At 37.1% G+C, this 18053-nt stretch overlaps 3 protein-coding genes across 9 annotated transcripts in view; 2 read left to right on the plus strand and 1 right to left on the minus strand.

The window, feature by feature from the left end:
- Positions 1 to 1088, plus strand: part of kcnc2 (potassium voltage-gated channel, Shaw-related subfamily, member 2) — a 125670-nt gene extending 124582 nt beyond the window's left edge. Inside the window, exon 4 of the mRNA XM_067390831.1 lies at positions 695 to 1088. Within this exon, the coding sequence (XP_067246932.1) occupies positions 695 to 705 (11 nt within the window). The 3' untranslated portion in view covers positions 706 to 1088. The remainder of the gene's footprint in view (positions 1 to 694) is intronic.
- Positions 1089 to 1174: 86 nt separating this feature from the next.
- yeats4 (YEATS domain containing 4) lies at positions 1175 to 3681 on the minus strand. The gene is made up of 7 exons (XM_067390833.1): positions 3478 to 3681; positions 3261 to 3380; positions 3103 to 3169; positions 2910 to 3004; positions 2600 to 2689; positions 2437 to 2524; positions 1175 to 2303 (listed from the first exon to the last, which is right to left on the minus strand). The coding sequence occupies exons 1-7, from the start codon at positions 3526 to 3528 to the stop codon at positions 2134 to 2136; spliced, it is 681 nt and encodes a 226-aa protein (XP_067246934.1). The 5' UTR covers positions 3529 to 3681; the 3' UTR covers positions 1175 to 2133.
- A 1657-nt stretch (positions 3682 to 5338) lies between these two features.
- Positions 5339 to 17918, plus strand: cpsf6 (cleavage and polyadenylation specific factor 6). Of its 7 annotated transcripts, none has more exons than XM_067391485.1 (11): positions 5339 to 5447; positions 6398 to 6607; positions 7355 to 7458; positions 7628 to 7773; positions 7876 to 8061; positions 8293 to 8782; positions 9051 to 9155; positions 9751 to 9881; positions 10062 to 10215; positions 10684 to 10879; positions 17588 to 17918. In XM_067391485.1, exons 1-10 carry the CDS (start codon positions 5388 to 5390, stop codon positions 10871 to 10873), a joined length of 1776 nt encoding a protein of 591 aa, XP_067247586.1. In that variant the 5' UTR covers positions 5339 to 5387; the 3' UTR covers positions 10874 to 10879; positions 17588 to 17918. The 7 variants fall into 7 exon arrangements, with proteins under 7 accessions (XP_067247586.1, XP_067247587.1, XP_067247588.1 ...); XM_067391486.1 differs by having other exon boundaries at positions 9751 to 9866; positions 17588 to 17917; XM_067391487.1 differs by having other exon boundaries at positions 7891 to 8061; positions 17588 to 17917.
- Positions 17919 to 18053: the final 135 nt, after the last annotated feature.

An 18053-nucleotide genomic window follows, 5' to 3' on the forward strand; every position in this document is an offset into this window, starting at 1 on the left:
TGGTACTTTCTCTCTCAAGATCCATAAAGGTACTAAAAACAGATTTAAATCAGTTCATGTGAGTTCAGTAGTTCTACCTTAATATTAGAAGGTGACGAGAATACTTTTTGTGCGCCAAAAAAAAAAACAACTAAATAATGACTTTTCAACAATATAGTGATGAGCTGATTTCAAAACACTGCTTCGGAGCTTTACGAATCGATAAGTGAATCAGTTCTCCTATCAAACGGCTAAACTGCTGAAATCATGTAACTTTGGTGCTCCAAATCACAGATCCGATTCGTAACGCTCAGAAGCAGTGTTTTGAAATCAGCCCATCATTATATTGTTGAAAAGTCGTTATTTTGTTCTTTGGCGCACAAATAGTGTTCTCATCACTTTATGATATTAATATTGAACCACTGTACTCGAACTGATTTAAATATGTTTTTAGTACCTTTATGGATCTTGAGAGAGAAAGTACCATCACTGTGAATGCAGGCCTCACTGAGCCATCGGATTTCATCAAAAATATCTTAATTTGTGTTCTGAAGATGAACGAAGGTCTTACGGGTGTGGAACGACATGAGGGTGAGTAATTAATGACATTATTTTCATTTTTGAGTGAACTAACCCTTTAAGGGAACAGTGGATGAAATTTGTTTTTCCAGGGCAGCAATGGAGTTTGTTTGCATGTATGTTTGTTTGTTCCCAGAATTTCAGTGATGAATACTTTGCAAACAAGTCCCAGTTCCACACTGGATTTGCAGATCGTGGGCGGTAAGTAAAACTGCATCAAATGTCTGTGTTTTGACGGCAATCGGCACCCAAATGCATAAAATGTAAACAACACAAACGTTTTTGTTCCCTTTTTATTTATAATGATGTCACAGGCTGCTTGCAGACGATCTCTAGGCAAAAGCTGCGCGCACTCATGACTCTTTAGCTCTGCCTATGGCAGGCATGCCTTTCAGAAAGACTCAGTACAGTGTATCTATCTTTTATAAATACTAAAGACTTTTCGGAGATACTCTACAGGTACTCAAGATTAACATGAGATTGACTGTGTGTGTTACCTACCCTTTAAGGTTTTTGAGGAAAACTTTCCAGGATTTTTCTCCATATAGTGGACTTCAATGGGGACCAACAGGTTGAAGGTCCAAATGTAAGTTTCGGTGCAGATCCCAGACGAGGAATAATGGGCTTATCTAGTGAAACGATTGGTCATTTTATAAAAAAAGAAAAATTATATACTTTTTAACCACAAATGCTCTTCTTGCACTGCTCTGCGATGCGGCATGCATTACATAATCACACATGACGTAGGTGGAAGTACCGCGGTAGGGTGAAAAACTCATCTAATTTTCTCCTCCAACTTCAAATTAATCCGACATCGTTGTTTGACATTTTTTTGTAAAGGGAGTTTGACTTAATCTTTGCATGTTCACTTTGTAAACACTTGCTTTGTACTTTCGTCTACGGCACGCGTGACCTTTCCAACATGATTACGTAATGCGTAATGACCGATTGTTTCACTAGATAAGGCTCTTATTTCCTCGTCTGGGATCATGTAGAGCTCTTTGAAGCTGCACTGAAACTGACATTTGGACCTTCAACCTGTTGGTCCCCATTGAAGTCCACTATATGGAGAAAAATCCTGGAATGTTTTCCTCAAAAACCTTCATTTCTTTTCAACTGAAGAAAGAAATACATAAACATCTTGGATGACATGGGGGTGAGGAAATTACCAAGAAATTTTAGTTCTGAACTAATACTTCAAAAAAAGCCTTTTATAGCAGTTGTGAATTAATTACTTATTCAAAACAAGAACTTACTCAAGGGAGTATGCGATGCTTTAAGGGATGATGTTCTGTAAATCTGCTTGAAACAATGTGCATTGTAAAAAAAAAAAAAAACACTTAAAAATATAATTAAGAATTTCTGGTTATATCATACTCAAAACTGGATGGTAAGCATGACTTCTGTAAAAAAGTTTTATTCATACAATAAAAAATCAGTGAGAACTACAAAAGGTCTTGTATTGTCACATTTAGGTGGACGTAAAAATTGTTCACTACTAAATATACTGTCAAACTTTGAAAACTAAATTGATCAGTCCCACAAAAGCAAAATCATCTGATGGTGATGCAGTCCTCAGTGCTCTTTCATCTGGTCCTCCTCCTCCAGTCTGCGGATCTCTCCCTTCAGGAAGTTGATGTTTTCTCTGGAGGCTTTCAGTCGCTCCTTCAGCTCTGCGATCTCCAGGCTGGTCTTCTTCTTTGCCGATTCCACTTTTTCTCTTGTTCGTATTTCCAGCTCTGCAACTGCAACACAGAACACTGAATGTTTAGTTCACATGATTAGAACTGCTGTAATTCTACTATTTATTAGGTATGCAGTCTAACTGACAGTATTTTCATTCTCAATAGGAGCTATAAAGGTAAGTGAAGCACTCACACTCTGTCTCGTGTTTGTAAGCACCTAACGTCAGCTGTCTGGTGGTGTTCAGAAGCTGCTGCATCATGGCTGTGGGGTCTTGAAATATCTGCAAAAACACAGATTTTAGGCTTTATGATTGTTTTGATGCTATAATGTTGTGCTGTTCTCATCAAATTCACACCATCTCATCGTAGAACTCCGACACAACAGTCTTCTTTGGCATGGCGCTGGAGTCTGATTGGAACAGCTTCAGCAGATGATACAGGGTGACCTGAAGACAAAAACAACACAACATCAAACCTTTGCATTTTCTATCCATTTAATCTGAAGGTACACTAATGAAGGGGGTCCAGGGTGTGCAAGGGAGTGACAGGGAATCCATAGAAATGTTTAAAGAAAAAGTGTATTTTTTTTAAATAAACAAAACAAAACAAAATTATGTTAACTAATGCACTAAAAAGTAAATAAAGTTTCATATAAAATCCAATTACCGGTCTCTCATTTGGATCGATGAAGAAGATCTTTATGATGATCTCAAACTCTCCCCATCCAGTCTCTGTAATCTCATATGGAGGCTTTGTAACCACTGAAATAAAATGAGTGTTTGATCAACTATGCATATTAATTAAGTCCTGAAATATTAATATTGCACTATAACACTGTAAGATCAACTGAATAGCACACCTCTTAAAGGATTCCCATAACTTTCGTGCAGTTTGAACTGTATTTTTTTGACATAAGCAGACATATCCTGGGAATATCAAGAAAAAGAACATTTTGTTATTTAAGTTTACCATTCATATCCAGCACTTAAAATGCCTATAAAACAACAAAGTGTCCACCTCATTTCTGTAAGGCTTCACATAAACTGTCCACTGATGAGTGTGACCATCGTCTTCTCTTTTCTTGCCAAAATATCGTGCAACGTTTCCAAACACGATAGGTTTAACGATAGTCACTCCCTGAGAATAAAATCACTATGATAAATACATAAATCCACCTGTTATTGTGTTTGAGCACCAGTGGCATCAGCATTAGCCTCATGATAGCTATACCTACCTTCACCCGTCCCCCTGAATCTGGACCAAATTCAGCCATCCTCTTAAACATAGTATACAAAGAGGAAAGTGTTTATTCGTATTGGCTTCTATGAAATGGCTACAGTTATGAACTGAACTGAATTACTGTATCGAACTGCCATTAAGTACAATATATATGCTCTTCTATGAAGAAGAAAGCCTCTGTTTGTAGCGCTCTTTTCACTCCGTCTACAACAAGAACACGAGTTTTTAGACACATTTTCAAATTAAGAGTCCTAATAAATTTTTACTAGTGACTTATCATCTCACTATTTTGACTTTTTCTCAAAGTTTCGAATTTACAATCGGGAGGGGAAAAAGTCAGAATTATGAGAAAAAGGTTTTTCAGAATTGTAAACTAGTTCTAAAGTCCAAATTGCGTGAAGTAAACACAATTATGAAGAAAAAAAGGTCAGTATTGTGAGATATAGGCACAAAAAAGTAATATCTCGAAATTCTGACTTTTTTTTTGTCAGATCTAGTTATAAAGTCCAAATTGCAAAATATAAACTCGCAATTCTGAGAAAAAGGTCAAAATTGTGAGATATTTGCACACAATTGCAAAAAAAAAGTCCGAATTGTTTGTTTATATCTCGAAATTCTGACTTTTTTTTCAGAACTGTAAACTAGTTATTATGGAGCCCTGCACATGAAATGCAAAAAAAATAAATAAAAATTAAATCGTGCGCATGACTTACTAATTTGTTCCCTCGATTTACTAATTTGTGAGTACGACTTACTAATTCGTTCCATCAATTTACTATTTCTTGCATATGATTTACTAATTCGTTCCCCCGATTTACTAAAACGTGCGCACGATTTACTATTTCATTTCCTCGATTTATAAATCATGTGCATGTCTTATTATAGTAATATAGTAAAATAGTAAGTCGTGCGCACGTTTTAGTAAATCGAGGGAACGAAACAGTAAATTGTGTGCACGTTTTAGTAAATTGAGGGAACGAAGCATAAGTCGTGCGCACGTTTTAGTAAATCGAGGGAACGAAATAGTAAAGCGTGCGCACGTTTTAGTTAATTGAGGGAACGAAACAGTAAATTGTGTGCACGTTTTAGTAAATCGAGGGAACGAAATAGTAAGTCGTGCACACGTTTTAGTAAATCGAGGGAACGAAATAGTAAATCGTGCGCACGTTTTAGTAAATCGAGGGAACGAAATAGTAAAGCGTGCGCACGTTTTAGTAAATTGAGGGAACGAAACAGTAAATTGTGTGCACGTTTTAGTAAATCGAGGGAACGAAATAGTAAGTCGTGCGCACGTTTTAGTAAATCAACGGAACAAATGAATAAATCGCGTGCATGATTTAGCCTATTTTTTTTCAATTTTTTTATACAAGCGCACAATTGCAAAAAAAAAGTCAGAATTGCTAGTTTACATCTTAAGACTTTTTTTCTCAGAACTTTGAGATAATAACTAGTTATAAATAGAGATATGAAATCGCAATTCTGAGAAAAAATGTGAGATATAAGCACTTACAAAAAAGAGATAAAAATGCAAAATTACTTTTTTTTTTTTTTTTATTATAATATAATTTAATCTCGTTACCTTACTGGTATAAAAGCATGATTAAAAGAAAAGTTTCAATAATAGCTATCAAATGGTTTGACTGGGACAGCGAAACATATTAATAACATATTTAGTTCATTTTGAAATGAAATTGTTAACTAAGAACCACAAATACAGAGACTTTAAAGTGAAACGCAAAAGAAAAAAAGAATGATTGTGAAGAGAAAGAAACTCAACTGCCCCTTTATTTTGAAATTGTGTAGGCAACGACTCGTTTTTTGGGCGGGTGCTTCCGACTTCACGTACAGGCGTCTCTTCTTCACGCGCAGTTAGAGCACCGAGGAGGAGGAGGAGGGAAACAGAAAATGGCGGACGGTGTTGACCATATCGATATTTACGCGGATGTAGAAGAGGAATTTAATCAGGTCAGGTTTACTTTAAACATCTAGATTTGCTTAATAATATATGTCTTACGCGTTGCACGTAAAGATTAAGGATAGCCCCATAGTAACATGCAGCTCTCTCTGGGGAATTAGGGCGTCTGCTAACTCCAGCTGCTAGCTATCGAGCCGCATTTGTGCATACGCCAATATTGAGGTTAAAATAGTTATATAGCTTATTTGTAGTTATTTACCTAAATAATACCGGTTCTATGTTAGTAATTGTATTTGTAAATCGTGTTGGTGGCGCGAAACTGACTCCAATGCGTCGCGTGCTTTCATTGTTTGTGGTCTCGTGCAACTACAGCAGGCCTAGCGCGAGACACAATATCGCGTCAACTGGGCAGATTAATAGTTATGATCAATAAATGTTACTGCAAACGTGTTCACGTAGTATCAACACTATTAAATGAGCTGGTAGGCTGTTGCAGGCTTTATTTTCCCGCAGACTTGACGTTGGGCCGATAATTTTAATAAAATGCAAATTAGCGTTGGAAGCAACATTTATCACAAGATTTGTTATTTACAAATATTTGCATTAAAAGGTGTTTCCTTTTGTTGTAATATACGTTTAATGCATTATTCATAAAGGGGCCGTATTCTAAACATGTATTGTTTTATTACATAGGAGTAATAAAATAATAAATCTTATCAATTGCACTCCTGTTTATTGATATTACCCATAATACTGTAAAAAAAAAATACATAAATGTGTGTGTATATGTGTGTGTATGTATATATATATATATAGTGTGTATATATATATATATATATATATATATATATATATATATATATATATAATAAATAAATAAATAAAACCTTCTTACAATGTTTGTCACCCCAGGGTTACTAAATTTAGTTTAAAACATTGAATAACATAGGCTCATATGTGAATTTGCTCATGGAAATGTGTATGTCATTCCCTGATACAGGAATCAGATTATCCTGTTCATGAGCAGATTGACCTGTATGATGATGTCATCTCACCATCTGCCAACAACGGGGACGCACCCGAGGACCGAGATTACCTGGATAACCTGCCTGCACCTGGAGGCAATGAGGGCTCCAAAGGAGCTCCACCGAACGTCGTCTACACCTACACTGGCAAAAGAATTGCTCTGTACATCGGCAACCTCACATGGGTTAGTCTTGTGCCTCTTCATTTATGAAATATCTAGACATATGATCATTGGCTCATTTTGCTTTCAGAATATATATACACTACTGGTCAAAATGCTCAACAAAGCTGCATTTATTTGATCAAAATACAGTAAAATTGTGAGAAATGTTGTCTATGTGAATGTATTGTAAAATATAATTTATTACTGTGATCAAAGCTGAATTTTTAGTATCATTACCGCAGTCTTCAGTGTCTTCAGTTCAGAAATCATTCTAACATGCTGATTTGCTGCTTAAGAAATATTGATCAATGTTGAAAATGGTAGTGTTTTATATATTTTTTTTAAAACCATGAAAAAGGGTGGGAGAAGTGAATAAAAAAAAAAAATTACTCTGCAAGGAAGCATTAAATTACATCTTGTATTAATGTTTCACAGTTTCCAAATTTTCAGCATTTGATAATAAGAGATGTTTCTTGAGCTCTAAATCAGCATATAAGGGGTAAAATTATATATATAGATCCCCTTATTTATAAAAATATATATCTATTTTCCTCATTTTGATGGCTTGCATATAATAATGGACCCTCATATTTTAAAAATAAATTATTTTCCTCATTTTGATGGTTTAATCAAACTTGTAGGGTTGTTAAAAACAAGTATCACATCCAGACATCACTTTTGGCCACTATTTTGTGTGTGTGTGTGTATATATATATAAATAATCTTTTTCAGTGTTCAGATTGTGATGTTGTGCTATCCTCTTTACAGTGGACCACTGATGAAGATTTGACAGATGCTATTCGCTCCATAGGCATCAATGATGTGCTGGAGATAAAGTTTTTTGAGAATAGAGCAAATGGGCAGTCAAAAGGGTAAGTCAGTTCTGTTTTGTCAACACTTCACCTTCTAGGTTTATGTTGATGTGCAGATCAGCCTTGTTTTGGCTTTCTAGGTATCTGCATCGAACATTTAACAACCCATATCGGTCGACAGCTATCTTTATGGTTTGGCGTGACTTCTCATCCGCTCTGTGCTCAACAGGTTTGCGCTGGTGTGCGTGGGTTCAGATTCCTCGTCCAGGAAGCTGATGGATCTGCTGTCTAAACGGGAGCTGCACGGACAAAACCCTATCGTCACTCCTTGCAACAAACAGTCGCTCAGCCAGTTTGAGATGCAGTCCCGAAAAAGTGAGACAGTAATTCAGACAGTTTCAGTTTACTCAAATTTATTGACTGAACACAGTCGAGTCCACTTTCTCTTCTGTGTGTGCTTTAATTGTTTAAAATCAGTTTTTGTCCACTCAGGCACACAGTCAGGGCAGATGTCAGGAGAGGGGAAGGCTGGGCCTCCAGGAGGAGGTCGCAGCGGCTTCCCTCTCGGCAGGGGTCGAGGGCGCTTTCCGGGCCAACCTGGACCAGGCGGAGACCGCTTCCCTGGACCGGTCGGACCTGGTGGACCTCCACCACACTTTCCAGGTAGAAATCTCTAGATAAGGGTCCTAAGTTGATGAAATGCGAATAATTGACCTTATGACACTGGGTCCTTTGTTTATTTACACTTTGTGCAAAATCTGTTGTATCAGGTTATGTTGAAACTCTAAATGTAACATAGTAGACAAGAAAATGGTCAAACCACAAGGAGAAATCCTGTTGTAGTCTTTAATCAAAATGTTGTCAATGATAACTTGCCAAATACTCTTCTTGCAGGTATGCAAGGACCACCTCGTCCTCCATCTGGCCCACCTGGGCCTCCAGGACCCCCTGGCCCCCCTCCACCTGGACAAGGTCTGCCGCCGCCTCTTGGCGGACCTCCTCACAGAGGAGACCGCCCTCCTCCACCCGTCCTTTTTCCTGGTCAGTTTGGTCAACCTCCAATGGGTCCGATGCCTCCTGGCCCGCCCCCACCAGGATACGGGCCTCCCCCAGGCCCCCCTCCACCTCAGCAAGGTCCGCCCCCTCCAGGACCCTTCCCACCCCGCCCACCTGGTCCTTTAGGACCACCGCTTGGCCTTGCACCTCCACCTCACATGCAGGGACCCCCACCTGGAGGTCCACCACCGGCTCCTCACGTCAACCCAGCCTTTTTCCCTCCACCTGGAAACAACAACATGCCATCGTCCGACGGCAGGGGCCCTCCACCCGGCGACCCCTACGGTCGCCCTCCTCCTTATGACAGAGACTACGGCCCTGGCGGCAGGTAATTAACACCTCACCTTCATTGTGCTGTAATGTGTAAAAACACTGCCGCTCTTCACTCTGAAACGTGCAGTGCATATATTTAATTAAATCTTAGCTTTTGCGTTTTGATAATCGCACTAAGCCATATTGCAATATTGGTTTTATTCCAATCAATCATTCAGCCCTACTACATACTGCTAACTCCAAGATTGGGCAATATTGGTTAAAAAAAGTGAAATGTGTAGCCTCAAACTGACCCTGAATCTCCTCTCTGGCCCTTTCTTCAGTAACTTCAGACCCCCTCTAATATGTGGCTTTGAGCCCTGGATAAACGAGGGGTTGGTTGATGTGAAAAACTCTGGCCAGCACTTGCACAATACAAGTGATCAAGGGTTAGTGATGTAACCGTTCGCTGAGACCAGGACCCTGAAATGGGACCTTCGTTTCAGGCTTGAGTGTGTTGTGAACGCATCGAGTGTGCGGCATTTCTGCAGTGATTTTCAAACTAGTGATGCACCGAAACACAGAAACAGAAAGTTTTCATCCAAAAACTGATTCCAAATATAATGTTACAGTAATTGAACTATTTATGCTGTTCAGAGGGACTTGTGTTCTCAATTAGTTGTAGTAAAGTTTTTCAGCAACAAATTTTAAATATTGCTACATAATTTTTGGTCATGGTAAAATGTGTCCCCGCAGTTTATCCATGTGTGCACAAACTAGATGCTTACACAATCAAAACTGTTTCAATCAATTATTTTGGCCTTCCAAAACTTTCAGCTGAGACCAAAAATCATTATTTGCTTCGGCTGAATGTATTTGGTTACCAAAATTTTGGTGCATTGCTAATTTTAACATGATGCAATGTGATTCAGCATTAACGGCACTGCTGCACTTTGTGTGAATTTGGTCCCCCGGTGCATTTGTTTTATTCTGACTAATGCTTTTAGTGTACGAGTCTTAATGCAGTTGCTTTTTCTCTTTTAGGGACATGGATGCGTCTCGCACTCCTCTGAGCGAAGCAGAGTTTGAGGAGATCATGAATCGTAACCGAGCAATCTCCAGCAGTGCTATCTCAAGGGCTGTGTCGGATGCGAGCGCAGGTGCGAACATGATTGGTTGGTTTGGTTTGTATGCTGGTAATTTAATTGTTTCTGTTTTTGCAGCTAAGTTAAATGAGATGCATCCTAGTATAAGAAGGTTTCTTAGTGATTCAAATCCTCATATGATCAAGTTGTTTATTAGGTGCCATTTGCCATACGGCATTATAAAATATTTATATATAAATATTTTTTCAGCGGATTACGGCAGCGCTATTGAGACACTGGTGACGGCCATCTCTCTGATCAAGCAGTCGAAGGTTTCTGCTGATGATCGCTGTAAGGTTCTCATCAGCTCCCTGCAGGATTGCTTACATGGAATTGAATCCAAATCCTATGGCTCTGTGTCGAGGTAAATATCTTGTGGATCTGCATGGTATTTTTGTGTTTGTTGTGGAGGATGGATGATTCATAATTTTTGCATTATCTTCCATCTAAGTAAAACGTGTTTTGAGACCACTTTTTGCTGATGTTACCAATGCCACAAGGGCCGGTAAAAATCAGGTTGGGATCAAAATAAGAATTGAATAGGCATTCAATTCAAAATTGACCAATAATATCAGAGCCTAACATGCTCTTTCATGATCCTATCAAATCCAGAGGGGTAAAATATAGTCTTGCCCTCTTTTGATGAATTAAATTACTGCACGCATTATCGGTTTGCAACACTGCATTAAATTAGTGCATGCATTTTCAATTTGCAGCAGTGCATTCAATTATTGCATGCACTGTTTCCATTTGCAACACTGCATTAAATTTTCATATGTGCAAACTTGTTTCATGTGGTTTCATATTCTTTTTCTTGCTTTTCACCCTTAAGCAGGCGGGAAAGGTCCAGGGAGAGGGACCACAGTCGCTCTCGTGAGAAGAACCGTCGGCACAAGTCTCGCAGCCGAGATCGGCACGAGGACTATTACCGGGAACGTAGCCGCGAGAGAGATCGCCATCGCGAGCGAGACCGTGACAGAGAGAGAGACAGAGAACGTGAGAGGGAATATCGCCACCGTTAGAAGAAGGTGTGTATTCTGTTTGTTTGTCTGTCTTTGTCCTTTTCTTTCAGGATTCAGATGTACTTGCATCTTGTCCTGCAGAGGTTGGGATATCACAGGTAGGTGATCAGAAAAGGTGAGTCCTTGAACCTACAATGTGACCACAAGTACTGTCATTTTCCCTATGGCTAATCTTTTTTTTTTTCTTTTTTTTTTTTCTTCTTATGTATGTAGCATGATCTGAGTACTCTTGATCCTTTAAATTTGTGTACCTGGTCTTGAAGCCAATTACCGTGTAATATCAGCTTCAGCAACTATAAATTGTCCGCCACTGTTATAGAAAAAAACAATTGTTGCAACCAATCCAAAGGATTTTGTGTATTGACATGTTTAAAAAAAAAAAAAAAAAAAAAAAAAAAAAAAAAATAATTATTTTTATAAGTTACTGCCCTTTAGTATTTGTCTATTTTAGCTTGAGATTTGCTGCAAGTTATAAGACTATGCCAATTTTGTTTATGTAATTGGTATCTTTATATGAGGTCAAACAGAAAGCTTTTACTTAATAGATTTATTGTTTGCCAAAAAAATTTAAATTCAGGATGTATTGCATGTCTTGAGGGTTGCAATTATGACACAAATTCCACATGTAATCATAAATGTGTTGAAAAATTGGAAAAACTGGTTGCAGTTGGATGAGAAAATGAATGTTTGTATCCCACATTGAAACATTTACTGATTTCAGTGAATGAGCAAAATCATGTTTCTCAGGTTGTGCATTGACATTCCTGTAGGCAGATTTGATAGTGACATAATGGTTTTTCTAGTGTTTAGTTCCTCATTGAACTGAATGTTGTGAAAAACAAATGAATGGATTCAAATTGACTTATGAAATTTGCTGTAGACTTATGTCAGGTTGAGTTGTGCATGGTGTAGGCCATATAACATTTTTTCATGTTGTGCCTTATGACCTAAAGTATTTAGTCTTTGACATGTACAGTATAATTTAAGAAAAAGCATTCTGAATGTCTTCTGTCAGAGCAAGTTAAATGTCTTTTACTGTAAAGGGTATTTCGGACGTCACTTTGTGCATCTTGCTAGTATTTCTGCAAGGTTTAAATTCATATTTGCAGGTTTTTAGTAAACTTTTTTCCATCTTTATAAGTTCATTTCTTAACTGAATTTGACATTTTCTCGGTTGACACATCAATTCATTATTAATTTATTTTCCATGTTTGTTAATGTTACATCCTCTTAGATATTTCAGATGTAGCAGTTCTTCACCATTTACACTTAACTAACTTCAAGCATTTATTGCTTTAACTGTAAAACAAAACTACAGATCTGCGATGTCAGAATGGAGCCTTACTGGGCAAATAAAACAATATGCATTTCATATCAATATATCTCCTTCGGTGCATTTATGAATGGAGAAGAACTGCTATATTGCTTTTCCAAAGTGAACTTTTTTTTTTGTTTTGTTTCCTTATTGGTAAACATATTCATGTTTTGTAATTTAAGTCTATATGACTGCTTTTATTGAATATGCAACAGGTATTAAATACATTTTCACAGTCAGTATTTAAATTTATGGAGCATGTCCTCGTTCAATCCCTGTTGGTCTTAGTTAAATGTAAGATTTCTGACTGAGACGCATTACTGTCACCTGTCTCACTTGTGGCCTGTTGCTTCGTAGCTCTGCTGTCTGACTGTTTCCTATAGACTAAATTTGTTCTGTATGTAAATCCTGAGGACACCATTATATCATGTGTGATCCATTGTGAGTGACCTCACATAAATTTGATTTTAGATGCATAGACCCTATCATATCTGTCCATAGACAAGATTATGAAACTAAAACTGCAACAGAAGTCAACTCATTTTTTAGATTGCAATCATTGTAAATGTATAAACTTAATCATAACAACATTGTCTGTTTTGTTTTATGTAATTTTGGCAAGAAAACTTCCAAATTGTTGTTCTGGCCTCCTAGCCAAAAAAAAAGCTCTGAAATTGCCAAATAATCATCAGGTGCTTGTTTGCTTTTGTTGTTTTTTTTGTTTTGATTTCTCTGTATTAACTTTTAAACTTTAATGTACAATCTATAATTGCAGTAACACTAATCAGGGAAAGACTATTGGTTGGTTCCACTGCCATTAGCTGCAGAAATTACCTTGCACTTTTAATACATGCTGTTTCTCTTATGCCTGATTCGGACTAGACAATATTAGCCAGATTTTTGTCTCAATCCGTTTGGCGTAGGGTGTCATGGTGGTTCATTAACTGCAATGGCCATGGAGCCAAAAGAAACGATCGTTTTATCTTATATAGTGTGCCATAGTGGACAACATCTGACACTGCATCTGTGACACTACACAATGTCTCAACAGAAAGACTAGGACTACCAGGACAGGGTGAGAAAAGGTGAATGATAGCAGAGGCACTTCAGCAACCCCATGAGTACTGGAATTTAGGGTTGGGCTAATAGACGATGCCATAGTCTATCGCCCATGGCTGACAGACATAATGATGTTGAGCTAACATCATGATTCCTCCCTTCCTTTTAATTTCCATGTAGCTACTTCAAATATTTTTCTGAATAGGTAATAACACAATGATGTTCCCGAATCATAATACAAATTACTTTCAGTACGGTTCAATGAACACAATTTAAACAGTAAAGATTTTAATACACAAAGCGAATTAGACTAATAGATGTTTTACATGAACTAACCCACTGATATTCAAATAGTGGATGCGGACCACGAGACCGTACGGTAGCACCATTTTTACTGTTTCTAGTTTAAGTGAGCAGAGCGTGAAAACTCTAGTAGTATCCTCTAGTAGTCTAGTAGTTTTATCCAAAGCCAAACACGCTTCATTCAAGCCCTTTTAGCTCAGTGTGCGTTCTTTCTCCAGACGCGCACCACATTAACGGTGCATTTCCACTGGCGCAGAGCGAGCGTTTTTAATGCATTCCAATGGAAGTTGCCATTGTCATCGTCCATGTTTCACTGTAGACATTAATTAATGCCAATTTGATTGACATCACCCAACCCTACTGGAATTAGCATTAAGATAATGTGCTGCTTGGGTAGCCATTGTTTACGCTCACGTTTCTGGAAGTTATTCATTAATTCCGCCTTCTCAGTGACATCACACACATCATTAAAGGTGGCAACAAATGATTGGTCATGAGGCAACTTCTAGTCTTGACGTTTCTGTCCACAACACAAGTATTTAGGAGTCAATCACATCTGACACAGTGACTGTCGTAACACAAATATTGTGTAGTCTGAATCGGCATTAAAGACAGCATTGTTAGATTGAGTAAAGATTTGTATGCATTGCACACTGAAGGATTTTTAAAGCATTTGTACCATGCTTAAAGCCCTGTTACATGGGATTCATTGGGATATTTGGATGTAGTGCCCATCTGTATGGAGATTATCTGCGGCAATGATTGTTTTCCCGGGTGTTTTTGTGTAGGTTTTTCTCAAGTAATGGTCCTGACATGGCATTTTTCTGAACGGTTTAATCCCACCCCCTTTCCTCTGTTCAACATTGTGCTTTATAAGATGCTCACAGGATTGGACAAACTTGTTTTAGTTTTAGTTACAGGTTGTACTAATAATTGTAATCCCAAACACAAACTAAACTGACACATCCTTAATTCAGTGCAGTTTCCATGTGTTAATGTCTAAAGTAAAATTATATTTATGAAGTTTCTGTAGTAAAATGGGCTGAGAGACCTATGAATATGGCTAGAGTAAGACACAAGGTAATGTTTTGATAGAAATCACAGTTTCAGTACATTTTATTTCATGTCCATTTTCTCTTGTGACTGAACAGAAGGGCAAAAGCAGAATTAGTTTCTGAATTATTTGTCCAACCCTGTGTACTGTAACTCCAGTGTCCACCGAATCACTAGAATCAAGCTTGTCGTTCATTTGCTGTCTTAATTTTTTATTTTATTAATTTTTTGGTCAACTCTTAGAAACTTAGTTTCTAGGTCAAATTATGCATAAACTCAGTGGTAAAAAATTGTAAATTATCATTGCATCTTAAAAATAAAAAGCTTTTTGTCGAAGGTAATCAGAATTGAAATGTGGATTTGATGCTTATTCTCAGAGGTACAGTGGACACTGTATTTTATGTGCTTCTCAAATTGTTCTCTTTGGGGGAAATAAGATTTTTCCTGTTGTAGCAAAAATACAGAACTTGGTTAATTTAGTTTAATTGTAACTAAATGACTAGTTAACTGCTCTAAAGAAACTTGAATGATTGGATGATAGTTTGGAGAAAGACAAAAAAAAAACAGGCAAAATAAAATGTAGTGTGTTTTTAAGTAGTTAACCATGTGTAGTCATTATTAGCCATGATTGAAGGATTGTTTTGGCGACATGAAATTTGAATGTTCTGTTTTTACTATTTAGAGAGTCTAAAAAATTAGCACCTGGATCACTTCTGCTTATAGAATTGATTTACTTGATTTTGTGCCAAAAAAAAAAAAAAACTCAGTTACCATGAGTTAACCATGTTTGAAGCCATAAGACATGTTTTACACCCAGTGAGACAAACAAATCAGCCAATATAATGCCAAATCAGTATCATAATGCAGGAATTATACACTGTAAATTATGCAATTCAACTGAATAAAGAGTGAATGTGTATTCTTTGTTTTCAGTCATATTCAAAATTCTAATTGTTCTTTTATCCTGTATGTTTGTCTTTTTCATTTAACACAAAAGGGGCTAAATGTGGCCTAAAAATACAAATCTCACTCATTCAAATCTGCTGTTGAGAATACAGATACTGATTTGAAAGAATTTGTTTGATTTTTGTCTCATTGGGAGCCAAAAGACATATATTTTCATATTACTCTTAATACATATTTTGCCAAATGGCTAACTCTTATGAATTAGTTTTGATGTGAGTTATTGTGCATCTGGTTACTTATAAGGTTTATAATTTTTCATGGATGAATGAAACAATCTCAGGGGAAAAAAGGTACAAAAGCAGTCACTGGGGCAGTACCCTTTCAAAAGGTACACCTTTGTACCTAAAGAGTGCATAATAGTACCTCAACGGTACATATTGCTACCAAAAGAGTACATATTAGTACCTAAATGATGCATATTAACTTTTTGGAAGTGTACTGCCCCAGTGACAGCTTTTGTACCATTTTTTTTCTTAGTGTAATTGCTCTTGACAATTAAGTAATCAAAGTGAAAATGAAGTATTTGCTCGGTTGTGGTGTTGAGTACATGTTTCATAGTTGTGCATGCCAATGTCTATACTTTTGTGTCATCTCTTCACACTGTATTGATACACTGATTCCAGGGGCTTGTCTTAAATACAGTGTTATGTTTTTAGCATTTCCACTTATAATCACTGACTATGTTTACATGTGCACCAGTAATGTGATTATTTCCAATCATCAGAGTGCTTATTTGCAGTAAGAGGTTTACATGACATGAGCAAACCTTGTGGTTATTTTAAATGCCATTATTCACTTACCCCAATGCACAGCACAAATAATAACCTCACACATACAGTAGGTCAAGCTCTTCCAGCGCAAACCAATCTGTTTGCCAGATCTTTGGTATCCGTCCTTAGTCAAAAACATTGAAATGGAGGCATTTTCATGCGTCACCAAAACAAATGACTATCAATATACTGCGTTACAGGGCTACCCTCTAATAGTCAATTAAACGTTAGAGGCTTTAGTCGACCAAATTTTAACTAGTCTGTTAGTTGCAGGGGGGAAAACTCCACAAAAGTTTGAGCAAATGCATAGTTTCTCATGGAGGAAGCCAAAGTTTTGCAAGTGAATGCAAAAAGCATTGACACATTTTTCATCCCATCTCATATTTTTTCTATCACCATGTCCCTTTAGGGGTTCCATAGAAAACACTTGTTTATTAATGTTCAGACAGTCTCCTTTTTGTTTTGTTTTTTTCAGGCACATTCATAATAATTACTTTTGCTGATGCCCTTTGGCAAGCTTTATGCATTCACTTAAAGGCTTAATTTATAGTTAAAGGCTCATTATGATTTATTTCTCAATGTAACTTTGCTAACATTGTTCTACATAAATTCTTTATCAGCCTTGAAACTTAAACTTGACCATTAATATCGTAAAAATGCGACTAGTTGACTTGTGGCTTAAACAAATGACTACTCAACTAGAAAAATCTTTTATAAAAAAAAAAAATAATAATATAAAAAGGAATTATTTAATGTATTTGTCAACGTTGTTTCTTCAGGACCCAAAATATGCATATGCACACTTCGATCAGAGTAGATGCATTTAAAGTGTTTACATGCCTGTTTATTGCAATTAAAATTGTCATATGACGCGTTTTACTATGATGATTGCATTTGATTGAGTTGTCTACATGAGGTAAATTTTAATTGCAATATTGGCCAAATCTCATTGTAATCTCATTGAGGGTGCATGTGAACTTAGTCATTGTTCTCTCTGACTGCAGTTAATATACTTTTGTACCAAATTCTGTGCTGATGTGAAACTAAATTACATATTTTATAATAATCAGTGTGAAAAATAATGCCCCTTAAGCTGATGCTGTTATATAATTTGACTTATCGTTTGCATGCCTGTGTATGTCTGGGACAGTCTGAGCGTGTGTAGATGTAGAGGGGAAAAACAGCTGTGTGTGTTTCTGGGTTCTGTGCCCCAAAACAAACTGCCACCTTCGTTTTGACACCTTTCAGCTGAACGCAAGAGGAGGAGGAGAGACGTCAGGAGCAACATGGATACATCCGACAGCGTCCCGCATCGCAGAGCGCTGGACTCCGGACACACTCTGCAGTGCTAAAGTAGAGTTCTGTAAAATATTATATACTCACTCTTAATTCCCAACAGCTCTTTTATTTTTTACTTTTATTTGGAAGTAGCTGTGTGCTAAAAAGTCAGTTCAGCTTTTTGACAAATTATTTGCCTGCTCATTCGAAACACAGAACAACTTTCCAACTGCTATAATGTTGTAAATTGTCAGTTAGCTAGATTTGTTTTTATAGGATCTTTTTTTTTTTTTTTTTTTTTTTTCATGTTTCTCTCCCCCCTTTCCCCTTGTCCATATAATGTTTGTAAGTGTCTTTTGCCTTGATTATTAAATAGAATCTGTGTTGTAATAAAGTGTGTACTGGGGTTGTTGCTTGTTCATAATTTAGCTTTATA

This window comes from Chanodichthys erythropterus, chromosome 8, assembly GCF_024489055.1.
Source record: "Chanodichthys erythropterus isolate Z2021 chromosome 8, ASM2448905v1, whole genome shotgun sequence".
NCBI lineage: Eukaryota > Metazoa > Chordata > Actinopteri > Cypriniformes > Xenocyprididae > Chanodichthys > Chanodichthys erythropterus.